Source organism: Tasmannia lanceolata, unplaced genomic scaffold (assembly GCF_043159265.1).
Source record: "Tasmannia lanceolata isolate RefF3 unplaced genomic scaffold, GAP_Taslan_0.1 ptg000018l, whole genome shotgun sequence".
Classification (NCBI taxonomy): Eukaryota; Viridiplantae; Streptophyta; class Magnoliopsida; order Canellales; family Winteraceae; genus Tasmannia; species Tasmannia lanceolata.
In genome coordinates, this window is record NW_027518695.1 from 10,451,206 (window position 1) to 10,469,214 (window position 18,009).

At 37.5% G+C, this 18,009-nt stretch overlaps 2 protein-coding genes and 1 long non-coding RNA gene across 5 annotated transcripts; 2 read left to right on the forward strand and 1 right to left on the reverse strand.

Annotated features, from left to right (window-relative positions):
* Positions 1–947: 947 nt before the first annotated feature.
* LOC143851467 (uncharacterized) lies at positions 948–5,742 on the reverse strand. 3 transcript variants are annotated; one of them, XR_013236347.1, is made up of 3 exons: positions 5,592–5,742; positions 3,213–5,492; positions 948–3,113 (listed from the first exon to the last, which is right to left on the reverse strand). It is a non-coding gene; the product is annotated as an uncharacterized LOC143851467 (long non-coding RNA). The 3 variants fall into 3 exon arrangements; XR_013236346.1 differs by having other exon boundaries at positions 948–1,558; positions 2,442–5,492; XR_013236345.1 differs by having other exon boundaries at positions 948–5,492.
* A 1,757-nt stretch (positions 5,743–7,499) lies between these two features.
* On the forward strand, positions 7,500–7,889 carry LOC143850043 (uncharacterized). Its single transcript, XM_077359368.1, has one exon. It carries the CDS (start codon positions 7,500–7,502, stop codon positions 7,887–7,889), a length of 390 nt encoding a protein of 129 aa, XP_077215483.1.
* Positions 7,890–10,750: 2,861 nt separating this feature from the next.
* Positions 10,751–17,679, forward strand: LOC143851105 (uncharacterized). Its single transcript, XM_077360433.1, has 6 exons — positions 10,751–11,103; positions 13,417–13,584; positions 13,801–13,929; positions 14,724–14,906; positions 15,775–15,939; positions 17,078–17,679. Exons 1-6 carry the CDS (start codon positions 10,879–10,881, stop codon positions 17,495–17,497), a joined length of 1,290 nt encoding a protein of 429 aa, XP_077216548.1. The 5' UTR covers positions 10,751–10,878; the 3' UTR covers positions 17,498–17,679.
* Positions 17,680–18,009: the final 330 nt, after the last annotated feature.

The following is an 18,009-nucleotide window of genomic DNA, read 5'->3' on the forward strand; positions in this document are numbered from 1 at the left end:
AACCGATGTGATTGGTTCGGTTAAAAAATACTCCCTAAACCGAACCGAGTGCAGCCCTAATCAGTATTCCAACAAATCTTGAATGTTAATTAAAAATACTAGTAATGAATGCACGACCATGTTTTGATAGTGGAACAAACTTCTATTGCTTAGAAGTTGATACATTACCACCGTGACCATATGTTTGCCAATTGTTTAGGCCCTGTTTGTTTGGACAGTGAGAACCTATTTTGAGTCCAAAAATGATAATTGAACTCAAAATTAAGGCTGCGTTTGGCACTCATGAATTTATTTTTTTCTATAAAAATATTAGCTTACCCAATGGTGAGGGAGGAATGGGACGGGGGAGACCGACCTAAGAGGGCTTATGTGAGGAGGACACGAAAAGGCTGAAAGAAAGAAGAGCACTCCAATCCAAATCCAACATATTTTTTCCCTACTTCTCGACCTCCTCCCACCCTCCACATGATAAACTAAAATTTCAGGTAAAAAAGCCTTGGTTCTCAACCATGGGCTAAATGTGAAATTGATTCCAATAACCAGTTCTGATTCAAATTAGATTCTCTTTTTTTTTTTTATGGGTTCGCTGGGGTTAGGCAGACCGTTACCAGAATATTGATTAAAGAGAGATGATACAATAAATGAAGGTAGGTGATATACCCACGCCTACTATGACTGCAAAGGGGCTGTTGTACTTCACATGGGAAGGATTCAACGTATTTAATTGCCAACGTAAACTGCAGGTGGGAGCCCCAATTAATGAAAAGGGGCAGATATATCACTTCCCTACGCCTCGTTTGCTTGCTCGGGGTGGCTTAGAAAGTAATGGAATAAGAAGCCAAAAGGATGAAGACAAGCATTTTGATTTCTCTAGAATTACTTGGGAGAATAGTGAAGCATTCATTACCAATATAGGGATAGAGGGAAGAGTGAGAAAGAGAGCATCATTCCTTAGAAAATTCAACCAAAATTCTTTAGTTTTGAAATGATTTGCTTTAAGAAGAGACAAGGAATCCACATCACCACACAAGCAATTATTACATGGGAGACATCCAAGAGAGTCCAATGCTATTTTAGCAACCAAAATGGAATGGCATGCCAAATCGAAACTAAATTCCGACCGCTGCCGAGCTTTTGTGCAACCAAACGAAGGAAATAAGACCACTCCCCAGACCTTAGAACAATGTCTAAGGAGGGGGCAGAACAACCAAGGACATAATACCCTTGATAACAAAACTCAAAACAAGAGAGAATACACGTGAACTCTAGAGTCAGTCCCCACACTCATTGGCGATTAAGACCCTAGTTATCCAAGACGTCTTTAATCTTCTGACTAAATATTCTTGCTCTTTGGCTCTTCCTCAACTTCTGAACCTTTGGGGATTCTGGTTTTCTTTGATGGAGGAGCATTGTTTTCTTCTGTTGGGGGTGATCTTCTTCACCAACTTTCTGATCCGACTCATCCTCGGAGGAGGAATACTTTGTTTCAGTCCCAATCGATGGTGCACCAACCGAAATTTGGCGAAATTTTGAATTTTGGCCTTCACCAAATTTCGGCCTGAAATTTCAGAATTTCGAGGAAAATGTAAACTTTTTTTTTTAAATATGTAACAAAATTTCGGACAAAATTTAGGAATTTCAAGGTTCCGAAACCGGTACTGAAACCGAAATTATAAACCATGCACTCAGGTAACTAAACCACAGTATCCATATTTGGCAATTGGCAAATCCCATACTCAGCCAAACCCTAATTTAAATTTCAAAAAATAAAACAGGTGATCTCTCTAATCTCAATATAATAATCATTCCAAACCCTATTTGATAATTCAGATGTAAAGGAAAAAAACAAATTAGGGGGAAAGACTCCAAACCCAAAAAATAATTAAATCAGATGTACTGTACTTTCACATCACTCGACCGAAAAAGAAGATTTTAGTCATTTAAATAATCTTTTGAGAACAGTACTTGTACTTACACTACAAATCAAAGCGAATTTAATAATTTCTCAGACTCGCAAAAGAAGAAAAGTGATGCTTATTTTACTGTAGTTATCAAGTGAACTCACAGACTTCGAGGTGGGTAGTGTGGCTATTCTGACCTTTCAGGGCAACCAAGTTTTGTTATCAGCACAACCATGTTTTGATATTTCCACTAATGCATCTTGTCTTTTAGCATTTAAAGAGCTGTCAAAAGGTTGTCGCAGGTCCCAAAAAGCTCCAACAGGCCAATTAAAAAAGAACAGACAATTTGGGTCTATGAAATTACTAAAATATGGTTGTGCTGATATCATTTCCCTTACAAGAAATTCCATAAATAAGCCACGCATATGTCTATGACATACATTTTGTTATGTTAATATAGTATGGGATTTGTCTGGGAACCATATGAATTTCTAATACACTTCTCTATTTCTATCTACATCGATAAAGGGCAGTCCTTACCCAAACCACTGTGTTGGTAGATAAAACTGAATTGCATTTCATGCTCTTATAATCCTGAAAGATTTGCAACAGATCAGAAAATTAAAGGGATGTTATCTACTAAGTGCATTATATTTAACAACACCATGCACTTGCCAAAAATAGGATTTTGCGTCCCAAGGAAGAATAATCATCAAGTATTTACATACCTAATTGGAATTGAAACTCAATATAAAGAAAAAGGAAGAAATATTGTTGAGATGATGCATTGCATTTGATATTAGATAATAATTAATTAATGTACAAGAGTACAGGTTAGAAAAAAGGTAAAAATCAAAATTCATAACCAATGGGAAGAAACTTCCAAGGGAAAATAAATAAACTAACTAGTTGATCTGAATAATGTACTTGCAATTGTAGTTTTTCCCCACCTGAGATAAAATGTGCAAAGATATCTCTCTCTGTTTTTGGAATGATATGTTCAAAGATCCCTCTAACTACAATTAAAAAAAGAAGAAGAACTCTTCAGCGTTTTTGCTATGATATAAGATGAATAAAGTTTGCTCCATTGTGACATGGTGGTCATAGCTAGGTTTAAGTCACAGAAACAGCCTCTCTGCAAAGCAGTGGCAAAGGCTGAGTACATCTAGCACTCCCCAGACCCTGCAATGACGGGAGCCTCGTGCACTGGGCCTCCGTTTTTTTATAAGATGAATAAAGTTATGGTCTTTCAATTCAAAATAAAAGTATAGTCATTATTAATAACAATATACCTTATTAATAACAATATACTTAATTGCAATCCGTTTACTAGCCTTGAAGAGGGATGTCTCCTTTCATAATAAGAGAAGTGATTGCACTTTAAACCCAAGAAGATAATAAATACCATTCAACTGAATGATCAAAACAAATAAATACTCAATATCGAAATGGAGACTGAAAAGAATGAAATATAATGGCACTAAATCAAAATGAAGTACTCAATTTCTTCTGTCAACCTTTGAACATAAGAACAAAATCAATAGATGATAAGAGTGTGTGAGATCTCACCGTTGGATTGAGTTAGATTCACCGTTGGATTATCTTGGTAATAGATCTAGTAAGTCTGTTAAATGAGACAACAAGGTAGATTAGGCATGTGGATTCTCGCTTGCCTCTTCTAATCCCACACACTCTAACATAGAAAGAGAAACATTGATTGAGATTTGAGGAAAGAAATAAAGATGGAGACATTCTAATCTAACCTAATTACCCAGTTTAGCCTAGTTACTTAATCTAATCCCATCAAATATAATCTTCCAAATCTAATAAATTCTAACAATAGAAAAGAACATAGTTTTGAAGGAATGAGAATTGAGAAGGGAACTCCCTTCAGTCCAAGCGCAGATGGAAAAAGCTGAGGGTTTATCTCCCGCATCATTCACACATTCACAAAGTAGCCTCTTGGCTTTCTACCGAGTGTTTGAATGAATGAGTCGGCAGCTAATTCAACCCCTAACCACCTATGAGTGGACTAAAGGAAGTTCTCTCAAAACTGGTTTTAAAATTGGAAAAAAAAAAAGACACTTGAAACCACCAGATAATTCATAAACTCCACTAGAATTTCCATGACCCTAAATCTAAAACCATAAGAGAACCCACAATGCAAAAATAGCTAAAATGCAAAAATATGAGAGAGAGAGAGAGAGAGAGAGAGACTAAACCCAAGAAAAATAGGGTAAAGTGTTTTTTTACTGAAATAAAAGAGTAGGAAAAGAAAAGGAGAGAACCCCAAAATAAATTACAAAAAAAATAGATGGAATTGTGGATAGTTGGAAGCCTAAGAGAACCCGCAATTTTTGACATATTTGCACCATATTTAGACTTCATTTCTATGGTTACAAAAATTACTTTTAAAATAAGCAAAATTTGATATGCTAACAACAAAACAAATAATTATATTGGGGTTATCCCTTAAGAGTAAAGTGTTCCTGCATTTTTGGAGAAGTGAAAAATAAATTTTATCCTCCATTTTTGGGGTTGAGTCCAAAAATTCCCAAAGAAAGCTTCTCAAAATATATTTCTACATGCAATCAACATAACAATAATAAATTTTCCATGCATCAATAAACCCAAATGCTTTAAAAGAAAGCTTGAACTACATTAATTCAACTTACTCAATGTCTAGACAGTTCTGTAAAGATTTTTCAATGATGAAATTACATGAAATGGCAACCCAAACATCTCTTTAACCATCATCACTATCAAGAATTTCAAAACCATAAGCTACTATTCATCAAAAAAATGCCCAAAATTATTTAGAATCAAAACTGACTGTATAGATTTAATGTGAGAAGATGAACCTGTTTATGAACGCAACCCTAAATTATTTAGAATCAAAAGTTCAAAACTCACTGTATAGCTTTAATGTGAGAAGATGAACCTGTTTATGAACGTAACCCTAATTTTGGTATACCGTTCTAATCCACCCCAAAAAATATAAAAAGAAAAAGAACCCATTTTAATTAAAAACCCAGATCATCAAGAAATCACTTACAAAGATTAGATCTAACCTGGTAGACCCTGTAATCACCAAAAAATAATAATAATAATAATAAATCATGCAAAATAATTTGCCTGCACATAAAAAAAAGCAAGTTCTTCAATCACCAAAAAAATTAAAAAAAAAAAAAAAAAAGGAGATGGTAGAGGATCGACAATAGATGAGATAATTCGAAAAAAAAAAAAACACTATCAAAGATGAGCCATTTCTCTCTTTTCCAAAACCCATAAAGAAAAAACTTAAAAAAAAAAAAAAAAAAACACAAGCCAAACCCTAAAACCAAATATATGTCAAACCCTCCAACTCAAACCCAAAAACAAAATTAAAATAGAAAACACCCAATTTCATAAGAAACAACAAACGCTCAGAAAAAAAGAAAAAAGAAAAAGACGTATCTTATTTTCTATTCTCCTTGTTGGCAATACTTCTAGTTTTATAAAACAAAAACCTTCTCAGAGAACTGATTTATGATTGTCTGGCTTCCACTTGTGGAAACCCTAATTCCCACTTTCCCGCTCAACCGCGCAAACCTGCAAAGAAAACAAGGTATGAAAAGCGACTAAAGAGAGGAGAAACTCTCATGTAGAAGAATAGCCAGATGATAATAAATTATGAGATGCAGAAATTACGGGAGGGAAGAGAGGTCATTTTCGTCATGGGAGTTAGGCAGTCAGAGATAGGAAAGTGACTGAGGATCTAAACAAGTGGAGCAAGTGAGAAGGGAAGTGTAGAGAGAGAGAGGAATAGAAGTTCTTTTTTCAGGAGGTTTTAACAAGAGTTCTGTCCAAAAGACTCTACATAAAGAGAGGGCTCGTCAAGCATTAAATCAACTTTCAGTGAGAGAGAGAGAGAGAGGCGTAATACTTGGTATTTTCTAACCTTACCGTATACGTGACATTTGTACTGTGATCAAAGCCGTTGATCAGGTTGATCTGATGAGTCAGCTAGAAAGCTGATGGGACTTGTCATCTTTGACCTGTCGGCATAGATTCAAAGACTGGTGGAATGAGTAGTCAATAGTGAGAGACAAGCATCGGATTTGAATGGAATTACTTCGGAGAATAGGGGTAAGTAGTTTTAGGTTGCGGCTGTCCCGTATAGGGAGAAGAGAGAGCATCATCCAAGCAGGGACTATGGCATGTGATATCAGCCACCTCGTGAATGATGATAATCTAATGAAAAGTCAGCCACGGTGGATTTGGTAGCGTCCATCACGGAAGGGATTTCGCGGATGGTCTGTTGCAATTGACAGCAGCCACATAGGCTCACTTTTCAGCAGATTTTGTCTTCATTCACATGGTGGATGCTGTCAGTTGCAACATACCATCTGGGAAATGCCTTCGCAAATCCCTTGTTTTTTCCTACCTAGAAAGTTATAAGGAGGGGACAAAAATGACACCTCTGCAAACATGTAATAATTACTTATGCTCTGTTTAGTTGCTCATTTTGGGAGGATTGTAGGAGTTTCAAAAGCTTGATATCTTCCAAAGATCTCTCCAAAGCATGTTTGGTTGTCATTTAGACTTTTAACTACTAGACAACTTCTAGACATCATTATTGCTTTTTATCCTTGGTGGCGCCTACATGGCGGAGATGTTTTCCCCCGTAATCTTCTCCCAAATCTTACCATTTTGGTGGAATTTGAGGAGAAGATCTAAAGAAGTTCTTGTCTTATTCTCTTTTCTCCTTTTCTCTTTCTTCCACCCTTCATTTTGGTAATGGCACCCTATATCTTCCGCTAATCTTCTCACGGATTGCCGCGTAACCAAACACCAACGTACCTATCTTCTGCTTTTCTTCTCTCAATCTTCCATACTTGTCTTCTCCTCTTTGACCACTTCTACTAATCTCCCACCCAACTTCAAGCAACCAAATAGACCATTATGAGACATCTCAGGGAGTTTAATGATATATTGGCAACCAAACAAGAACTTTTGCTGGCAAGGCACCCAAATGCCAATCAAAACCTCGTAAGCCACCCTCACTTTTGTGCAGCCAAACACAAGAACGGATAGAAGTTTTTTAACTAGAAACCTGGAAAGAATTCTCTCTATATTCTAGTAAGCGAGCTTTTTTTAACAGGAGATAAAATTTATTTAACCTCACAAATACTGCACATATCATCAATAAGAGTTTTTTTTTCAGAAAATTTTAAGCATAGTTGACCAACTGAATTGACAAGAATGTACCAAAATAAACTTTTGAGACAATCCTGTGGCACAGGGGGTATCCGTACCGACCATAATCCCTTTAGTAGAGGATTAATTAGAGCCACCCATTTTTCTAGTTAGGATCTATAGATCTAGTAAAATATGTTTCAAAGGTAGTGCTAGGAGTGTGCATATCTTTATGTGAAAGTGGTAGCTCTTACGATTACATGGGTGAAGGCTTTGCCATCCTTTGCATTTATGTCATCATATCATCTATGGGAGAGATGGAAGGAAATTTGTATGGGGACGGAAATGAAGAAAATTGTGTCTCAAAAGTAGGGAACTCCACCAGCTGGAACTTTAAAGTTAAATTTTGACAGTTCTAGCATGGGCAACCCGAGCCAAGCTGGAATAGCGGGGGTTTTGAGGAATGAAAGAGGAAAGGTCGTTTGGGCTTTTGCGGGACCCATTGGGGTTATGGATGCGATGGAAGCAGAAGTTCAAGCCACTCAACAGAGCATCAAGTTGGTGGTGTCACATGAACTAAACGATGTGGTGATTGAAGGGGGCTCACTTAATATAATCAAGAGGCTTCATGGGTTTCTGAAAAATCCTTGGAGGTTTGACTCATACTTCAATGAGATCAGTGCTTACACCAGATCGTTGGCCATTTCTTTTCATCATGTTTGTCGATCGGCTAACAAGGAAGCAGATAAGATGGCTAGGCTGAGTGCTTTTAAGGAGACTCTAGCCCTTTATGATGCTTTTCCGCCCTAATTATTATGTAGCTATATTGGCACTTATTATGTAAATAGACCATCTCGGTCTTTATTTTAATAAAATTGGCGATCATTCAAATAAAAGATCTTGTAAAATCTGATCGTTGGATTGTTTGGGTGTTAGATGAGACAACTAAGCTCAATGAGATAGTTAGGATAGATAATGAATCACCTTCTATGTTTATCCTGATCACTAGAGAAAATCTTATATTTTACATGCCTCAACCACAACCTATAAGTGGGGAATTGATATGATCATGTCTTGATCACCATCTATGTTACGGGAATTTAGTTTCTATTTATCTAGGACTTTATATTTTTATTGCATTGTTATTTTAGAGCTTAGATGTGGGGCTGTTCACATCATCCACATCTAGGCCCACAACACCTCCCGCCCACCCATCACACATATCGCCCATATTACACTTAAGTAGTCGATTCTTGTTTTATCATTAAGTGGGGACATTTAAGTCATTAATCTAATAACTTAAGTGACTTAAGTTATTTATATCATATTGGTCGTTGGAGTAGGCCCACCTCTAAAACCACTTAAGTTCTATATACAGAGGCCACGAAGAGAGAAAACCATAAGTGTTGATGTGTGATGCCCCCTCCTTGCGTTTTGACACAATAGTCAAGGAGGAGAAAAAAACCCATGCAAGGTTAGGATTTTTTTCTTCCCTCCTCCGCACTCTTCTTCTTTTGTTCTTCTCTTTTACCTCTTCCTTCTTCCTTTCTTCCTTTCAATTCTATCTCCTTTTCTTTCTTTCCTCCTCTTTCTCTCCTTTTCTCTCTTCCTTTCTCCTCTCCGTCTTTCCTTCCTTCTTCTTTCTCTCTTCTTCCTTCCTTCCTTCTTCCTCCTTTCTTTTCTTCTCCACCTCACGGTTTCCCCAAAAAAAAACCAGCCTCTTAACTCTTGTTGCAGCCTTGGCTTCCAGTTCAATCCTATTTTCTCCCTCCTTTTTCCCCTACTCTCTACCCCTTGGATGTCCTTTTTCTCCCATCCTATTTCAACAGTCCATATGATTCTTTCAAGGGTTGTTCTTCATAACAATCACTTCCTCTCATATTTTCCTCCTTTCCTTACTCCCTTCTTGATTCACTTTTCACACCTCATTGTCCAACGGTTTACGCGATCACTTCCACTTCATATCTTTACTTTTGGCCATGGCCTAGAGGTGTTGACTGCTATTCCATAGATTGTCTGGGTCTTCCGGGCATCTGCACCATCATTATTGGACCTCCTTTACATGAGATTTTCGGGAGACGCGATTACTTATCGGATAAGATCTGACTTTTGATATTCTCAACCCACTATACCCAATTCTGTGACTCCTCGGTACCTCTTTAGCAATCAACCATATGCCTATTGGGAATGTTTGGCCTGGATAGAGGTTATTTGGGTCCTAGATTTTCCATTTCTTTTCTTTATTTTAGACTGAGATAAGATCTCATATTGTTATATTGTTATTGTCTTATTTATATAATTGTTATTGATTGGTGTGATCAATGCATGTTTAAGAAGAATTTTAGGTTTCTTGTTTGATTTTTCCAAAGGTTAAATCTAAATGACTTTTCTAGCGCATATTGATTAATTTTCATATGCCAATCTATTTAGAGACTAATTGTTGTACTTTAACAATTGAAGATTGATATATTTAGCTCCTAAAGTTCTCTGAAGTTACACGCGTACTTCTTGGTTTATGCACCTGATTTGCTAGGCAATTTCTCGGGAAGCCATTTCACGGTCGGCTTATGCACACGAGAACAACATCCAGTTGAATTAAATGAATAAGACAAAATCTGCCAAAAAGTCAACATATGTGATTGTTCTCGTGTGCATAAGCCGGCCGCGAAATATCTTCCCGTGAAATTGCCTAGCAAATCCCTTATTTATCCTAGAGATGTCAATTCGGCATTGGAGCCAAAATTCGTACATGGGTGTCGGATGAGCATCGTTGACGAGTCCGACTGTCTGGGTAGGTAGAGCTCCAATCTGTGGGTGCCTACGCTAACAGAAATCAACGTCAGAAGGCCCTGAAGTGTAGACTTCGGGAGCACCCTCTGACGCTCAAGTCAGAAATCAGCATCAACAGTATTTGAGCAAGACTAATTCATGGAAAAAGAGAGATTGAACGTTCATGGGAAGATGAAGATGATGACTACCTTTGAGTGTGGGGGTTCCTTTTTATAGGAGGGGAGGCACATGATGTCCACTGCGTCCATTATGCCCATGATGGTGTTGGTGTGTCGCGGATTGGGCGGCAGTTACAATTGTGGGGGATTAATCTTAGGGATGACCAAGCGAGAATGGAGGAATGGAGGGTGTGGTGTGCGCCCATGATCTTTCTCCCTCTTTCATGGAGGTGGGATTCCTGCAACGCAACGGGCTTGAGCCCATTCTGGATGCGGCCTGGATTTTGGGGTGGCAACACCGCCTAATATTTTACAAGTTCATAGGTGTCCCTGTATGTCCATAGGGGTGCAACTTTGGTCCGGTCAGATTGAGCTTTTGCTGAATAAACGTATTAGAATAATCGGACCCTGACCCATTTTATGGCAAAAGCTCAATCCAAATTCCCAAAAATCAACCCAGAATTGATCTCAACGGTATTGTTTGAGACTTCTATAGATGTTTTTTGGTTTCTCTTGTGAATTTTCTTTTCCAAAGCACCTTAACAAGTGCCCTAACTTAGGGCACTCGTTAGCAAAACCCTTGTGAATATTGTCTGCCTAGACGTTCTCCATCCACAGTTGTAGCACGTGTATACTGATGATGAATGAGACATGATAAGATCGAGAGCTGAGGATCGTCCGATCAATCCAAAACCACCCCTTGAAGAAGGAACAAAACAAACGTGCCAAATTTACGGAATTTGATGGGGATTTTAGGGCCACTTAAGCTCCTGTCTCTCTCCATGTAAAGAAAGAGTTCGTTAAAACGAATTTTTCAGTTCCTCTCTCTCGATCTCTCCATCTCTCTTCCAATGGCATATAGAAGAAAACACAGTATTTCTAGGGTTTCTACATTCGCAACAGACGATTTTCGATCTCCTTCTGAAGATTCTTCATCTTCCTCTCTCGCTGCACAAGCGATCCGAGCTTCATCCGCTCACCGTGATTCATCCTTCTCCTCTGCTTATGGAGAATCTGCTCTTTCTTCCCCTTACAGAGATTCGAATCGAACGAGATTCTCTCAATCTCCTCGTCAGGTCAGTTTTTTTTATCGATCCTAGGTATTTTTCTTCTTTTATTTTTTAATGAACGGATCGATTCATTTTTTGCTCGAATCAGTGGCGAATTTAGGGTTTTGAGATGATCGGTGATTGATTTGGGGGGGATTTGTGTGATGGATCCGTAGAAATGGTTGAAGCTGTGGTTTTTTCAGTTGAATCGGTGGGAATTACGCGGTTTTCTTAATGAGCGTTAGCTAAATGATGCAATGTATTGAAAATAGCGAAATTTTATTGTTTGTCTGATTTTATTTTTGAAACGGAAGACTGCTGGGGTTAGATCTTGAAATGCTGCTTTGAATAGGTACAGAGGTACTTGTTATACGGAGTGGAATTGATACGGAGAGAGCGTTTTGTTTATGGTTGGAATGAATCAGTTGATTTTGTCTTCTATTTTCAGTAAACTTTTTCCTTTTTATTTTTAAATATTTTTTCATTAAAAATGATGAAAATGCTTGATATCTGCACCATAAACAAGATAGATATGGTTGGGATCTAGTTTCATGAACATATGATTTTTGAGAACTAGTAAAAATGCACAAAATCTGTTGAAATATGTGTGATAGACGTGTATATTGAATTCAAGCATGTTGTTATGAAATGGGGTTGGCTCTATAGCCCAATGGCTGAGGTTTTGTATCTCAACCTTGAGGACGCAGGTTCGATCCCAGCTGACCTACCAAAAAAAGCAGGTTGTTATGAAAGCTCGAGATTTGAGGGCTCATGTTGAAACTCAACGTCTCGTAATCGAGTATGTAAATGACGATTAGCTTTTAGCAAGATTTCAAATTTTAGTTTCGGTTTTGATAGTCACAGAAATGGAATCGTTTCAATTTCGGTTGGAAATTTCGATAGAAATCATGTAAAATCACGGAAATGTATGGAACATATGCAAATGGTAGAATTTTAAGATGAAACTTCAGAAAATGCTACCATTTAAACAAAACAAAAAAAAAAAAAACTTCAGAAAATGATGGAATAATCACAAATACACACTTAGAAACTAACCACATAAGCAAGAAAGTCATCCATTGTGGTTTGATAACATCGAACACCTAGTAACATGCTTTGTCGCGTATGTTTGATAATTCAGGACATATCACATTTCACATGCAATTCATATAATTGTCATAATGTAACATATACTGATATAGTACACCTATAATACACTTATGATTTTTGTTTCGATATACCTTTTGCTTTTGGTGACAATTTAAAACCATTATTTTTAGTTCTACGCAATGTCAAATTCGTTTCTGTGTTTCTATTTTGATTATAAAAGTGGAATGGTTCAAATTCAGATTGATGAAGCAGATTGAAGGACTAAGCGTAGAACTCTCATATTCTAAAAATTGTAAGCCCCCAAAGTCTAAATTTGTAAAATTGGGCTTTTTTGAAGCAATGTGGTCTTATTATAAGTGATTGTAGTCTCCTAATTTATAGTGAAAACATCCTCCCAGAGGAGTGAGGCAAATGAGCAAATATTTAAGTGGACTCTCACGACACAGTCGGTATTCGTTGCACTAAATTTTTTTTCCAAAGCTCTTACTTGGACATCCCTGTTGTTATTGGAAGCTTTCACCCTAGATTTTCTTTGATTGTCGACGTTTTAGGTTTCAGTTCTAGTATGCGTTTCAGTCATGACAGAAATAGAAACATGTCAGTTTCGGATGAAAATTGGTCGAAATCTTGTAAAATCACGGAAGCATATGGAAACACATACAAGATGGACATTTAAGATGAGACTTCAGGACGTGCTAGAATAAGCACAAATACACACTAAAAGCCCATCACATAACCAAAAAGAAATAACCTATAATGGTTTAACAACATTGAACACCTAGTAACATGTGTTGTCATGCATGTTTGATAATTCAGTACATACTCGATTTCACATGTGATTTATATAAATATTTATACCTAATACATACACTACATTTCACATGCAATATATACTATATAATTATGTAAAAGATATTGATATAACATGCAACAATGCATTTACGATTTTGGTTTCAATATGCGTTTCGGTATTGGTATGCATTTCGATGGGGGGGAGAGAAATATTTGGTCACGAAACATTTAGTTTCTTTTCTTGATATTTTAAATTCTATGAATTACCTAAAGAAATTTTGTTCACTTGGATTTTTTTTTTCTGTTGGTTTTGTTATGATGCATGTCAATGTAGGATTATTTCTTTTCTTGATGTTTTAAATTCCATGAATTACCAAAAGAAATTTTGTTCGCTTGGATTTGTTTTTGTTAATGTTGTTGTGATGCATGTCAATGTAGGATTCTACAGCATATGAGTATACATCGATGAAAACTCTAAATGAGTCAAAAGATGGATTTTGGGGCATTCTCGCTAGGAAAGCCAAATCAATTCTCGAGGATGATAATGTTGCCAAGCAATTTGAATCACCTACACCCCAGATGCTTGAAACATCAATAGGCGGACAGGTGAGATTTAATTAGTGTTTAATTAAGCCTTTTAGTATAAAAAAACTTAATTGAGTATGCAATCAAGTTTTAGTCGATCGGACTTGGACTATCATGAAGTTTAAATTGAGTTCAAAATTCTAAACCTGGGCTCAACCTGATGCAGGTATTTCATTGTGGGAAATAGCATCACATTCTATGTACTTTTTTTTATTAGATTTCATTTTCTTATTGCAGTATCATCAGTCACACCGGTCACCTGAGGCGGCGTACCGGAAGAATGAAAGTCCGACATTTCAGAAAGGTTTAGATGCATTCACTTCTTCCCTTAATTACATTGGTGGTACCATTGGAAATGCCTTCGAGGTAAGTTTCTTTTAGAGTTTCTTAATGGAACAACTTAAAAATTTTCACCAGTCTAGCCATTCAAAAAAAAAATCACCTGTTTAAATCATATGCATCACTTTCTACTATAAGCAGAGTGTATTAATTAAATTAATTGGATCGATAATGTGCCTTCTTTCCGTGGTACTTCATGTATATATGTATGCAAGTATGTACACACACATTGCGATGCTTCCTAGCTATGGCATGCACATGGGTCCACATTGATTGATATGAACTATTTGCATGGCGTGGTTCACCTTAAATTGGACATAGCCCCAAAATCACCCATTTTAACCATGTCTTCAATGGATTTTTTGCTGTTGAATCTGGATCATTGCATGTTTATATTTTGTACTGTCTCTTTTACGGATCATGATCGCATAATTAGGATCACCTAATCATAACAATTGGTTGCCATTGAACCATCTAAGGTGAGGTCTGATCTATCACATGAATGGCTTAGATCAATCATGGTTGGTCCCATGAGAAAGATAAATATGAGGAAGCACAGTAATATAATGCACCCAGGATGCATCTCTCTCTCTCTCTCTCTCTCTCTCTCTCTCTCTATATATATATATATATATATATATATATATATATATATATATATGTGTGTGTGTGTGTGTGTGTGTGTGTGTGTGTGTGCTTAAAATCTTACACTTTTTTAGACAGAACCCAATGCTACGCATTCAGTTTCCTGCAAACAGAAAATAGAAACCATGCAATCTCTCTGGTCTGGTGAAGCTTCATTGCAGTTAACGTTTTTACAGGGAGGTCTGACAAAAATGGAGACTAGGACACACAACATCATCTCAGAAACTCGCAAATTGCAGATCAGGAGAAAAGGAGCTACTGGTTCCAATACACAAAATCAAGCCACTGATATATCTGGCCTACGGCAACCACCCCAGATGCAAACAGACCAAGAAACTCAATTGAAGGCATCTCGCGACGTAAGGTGGCAAATGTGTATCACTGGATCATATAGTGATAGTCTTTTGCATATGTTGTCCGGTTTTCTTTTTTGACATATTCATTGAAATCCTCGTGTACTGCCCGAAACAAATGTTCACAACCTCAGCTCTCGGATTTGGTGCTTGGCCAAATTGATCAGTTTGGCCAGGAACCTAGCAATGGGAGCATGAAGTTAGGAATTTTGAACATGTTTTATAAGTTGTTTAAAATATCTTGAAATTAACCCTTCGTACTCTGAATAGATTCAAAGGAACTTCATATTCCCTTTCTATTCTCTTCATTCTCCTGGTAATCCTTCATCCAATTCCACAGAATCCACACACACCCTATTAGTTTTTCCATTAACTGACATAGTTGTGTTACCGAGTTCTTGAAAAAAAAAGTTTTCTTTCAAAAAAAAAAAAAAAAGAGTTCTTTTACAAAATCGACCTATTTGAAATTGGAGATTGGAAGGCTTTTCCAAGTTTGAGTTCTTAAAACACTGACTAGAGGCACCTCGAATTTTCAAACATGAAAGCATTCTTGAAATGACCAAAACGCTTGGACCCAGTCTTAAATGCAATATCTCTTACACTTTGTCAATAAGTGTCCACTGTAGCTATCCGAAGAGGGAAGAATTTGTGCAGGGACCAAAATAAATGAATCCAGTATTAAAAAAAATCTACTCGAGCTCTTGATTTTCATTTTTGGCTCTGCTGAGCCAGTTCAAAACTCCCCTTATTTTATGGGAAACTATTTGAGTTATACATTGATCGTGCCTAGTTTTTTTTATAAAATCAGAGTTTCTTATGTTCTATTTCGGGCATTGGTGAAATGTATGACTATGGGCATCCAATTGGATTTCAGGTTGCGAACGCGATGGCTGCCAAAGCCAAGCTTCTTCTGCGAGAGCTAAAAACAGTCAAAGCAGACCTGGCTTTTGCAAAGCAGCGATGTGCGCAGCTTGAGGAGGAGAACAAAATTCTCAGAGAGAGTCAAGAGAAGGGAGATTCTCCAGAAGATGACGATCTGGTTTGTATTCTTTTCAATTTATCAAATGCTTTCTTAGTGTTGAATCTTAGTATGTCATCTGCTTGATATTCTTTTTTTAAGATGATTCGTGAATGAAATCATGGATAATGTTAAATAGGGACGAGCCAACTTTAGCATATTAAGAAGAAAAAAAAAATATGGTACATTCTTCGGACATGCTCTGGCGTATCCTTCAGTGTGTGTGCACAATTGTACATGCATACATGCATGTAAAAAAATTGTATGTGCCTGTTTCTTGATGCATAATATGACATTGGCATGGGTTTGGTTGGTTCAGACTTCATAAAGATGCATAGGTTGCATAGCACCCTGACATAAAAAAAACACTGGAATAAGTAAATATGTTTACATGTAGATATGTAACGTTTATTTTATTATATACTTATATATGTGGAGTCTTAGCCTTGGGTTTGGGTGGTTTGAGAAATTTTGTCAGTATTTAACATTGTTGAAAAATAAATGTAATATTTGAAGAATGTCCATTGGTGTTCGCATTGTTGCAATGTCAAAGGCTCATTGGTATACTCGAAACTCAACTGAGTCCCACTTGGTTTCCTCTGGCCTTTTATAAAACATGGGCCCCAGCTGAAACACAAACTGATTCTAGGGTCCTACTGTTGATCTATTATGAATTGTGCACAGCCTTGCTCAAACACTCACTGGTCTGCTATGAACTCAGCTAAACCAAGTCTAGTTTCAAAAATGAAAGGCTTATTGTCAGTATATAGAAGAGTGATATCCGCACGATCATGTTTTAAGAATGGGGCAAACTCACCTTGTTTTACATAAGTTTAACCAGCTGTCAAAGGCTATTACAATTCCCAAAATACTCTCAGCAGCCGATCATAAAGTGTAAAACAAGATGAGTTCGCCCCATTATCAAAACATGGTCTTTTGTTTAACCAGCTGCCAAAGGCCATTACGATTCCCAAAAAGTTCTTTGCAGTCAATCAGAAAGTGTAAAACTAGGTTTGTTCACCCTATTATCAAGACACAGTCGTGCAGATATCAGCAGCCTGTATATGTATGTATTTGTGTGTGTTCAGTATATATTATGTTACTACGCCTTTAAATTACTATAAACCAATGTGCTCAGAAATTCTGAAATCCATGGCAGATACGCCTCCAACTAGAGACCTTGTTGGCTGAGAAGGCCCGTCTGGCAAATGAGAACTCCATCTACGCACGTGAAAACAGGTTCTTGAGGGAGATTGTTGAATATCACCAGCTCACCATGCAAGATGTTGTCTACTTGGACGAGGGCATCGAAGAGGTCACGGAGGTAGGCCCCATCCCAATTACCCAGCAAGTTGCAGATGCTCTTCCTGTCCCGACCCCACCGCCAGGCTTTGAGGTCCCCACTACTGTCCTCCTCTCCGCCCTACCCCCCATTCCATCATCTAAAACCGTCCACACCAACCCCACACTACGCTCCGCAAAGGATGTGGCCACCCCCATCACAGCTCCAGCAAGCCCAGTCTCAAAGCCACCAGATGAAGCAGACCTGAAACGACAAAGCTCCCTTCCTTCGGTTTGAATCAATCACTCTCTCAATTTTTTTCTCTCACCTGATACGTGTATGTAGCATCATTTTTTTGATCTTTCGGCATTTCAATCTGCTGGTTGTTGTCACTCTTCTGTATCTGCTATCTGGTAACTCTGTTTCGCCATCAAGTGTTCTATAATTTATTAACAATACCATGATTTTTTGCTTGCCAATGAGCCTACGACTTTATTTTAATCGCTATCAGTGCAGTGTTTTGGCTTTGCTGTAGGGACAATCATGGCTTTGGCTCCCATGAGATGTGACTAATGGCGGGCCCTCTATATAGGTGGGCATAAACAGTTAGGCCCAAAATCCGAAGGCATTGGCATCATCTGAATTGTTGATCCAAGCGGACCTCAGTCGCCATGAAGATATATACTATTTAGCTCAAAATATCGTCAGGTTCAAGCAATCCTAACTATCTGCTATGTTTTCTAATTGTGTAGTCGCTGGCATCTTTATGGTGGATTTTAACGGATGAACGGTCATCTAGATCATGTCGG

What these genes read in the sequence shown, in the direction of transcription:
- LOC143851105 (XM_077360433.1), top strand. Translation starts at nt 10,879, where the DNA reads ATGGCATATAGAAGAAAACACAGTATTTCTAGGGTTTCTACATTCGCA. An exon ending in CCATTGGAAATGCCTTCGAG is followed by an intron (nt 13,930 to 14,723) that starts GTAAGTTTCTTT and finishes ACGTTTTTACAG; the next exon opens with GGAGGTCTGACAAAAATGGA. An exon ending in AATTGAAGGCATCTCGCGAC is followed by an intron (nt 14,907 to 15,774) that starts GTAAGGTGGCAA and finishes ATTGGATTTCAG; the next exon opens with GTTGCGAACGCGATGGCTGC.
- LOC143850043 (XM_077359368.1), top strand. Translation starts at nt 7,500, where the DNA reads ATGGGCAACCCGAGCCAAGCTGGAATAGCGGGGGTTTTGAGGAATGAA.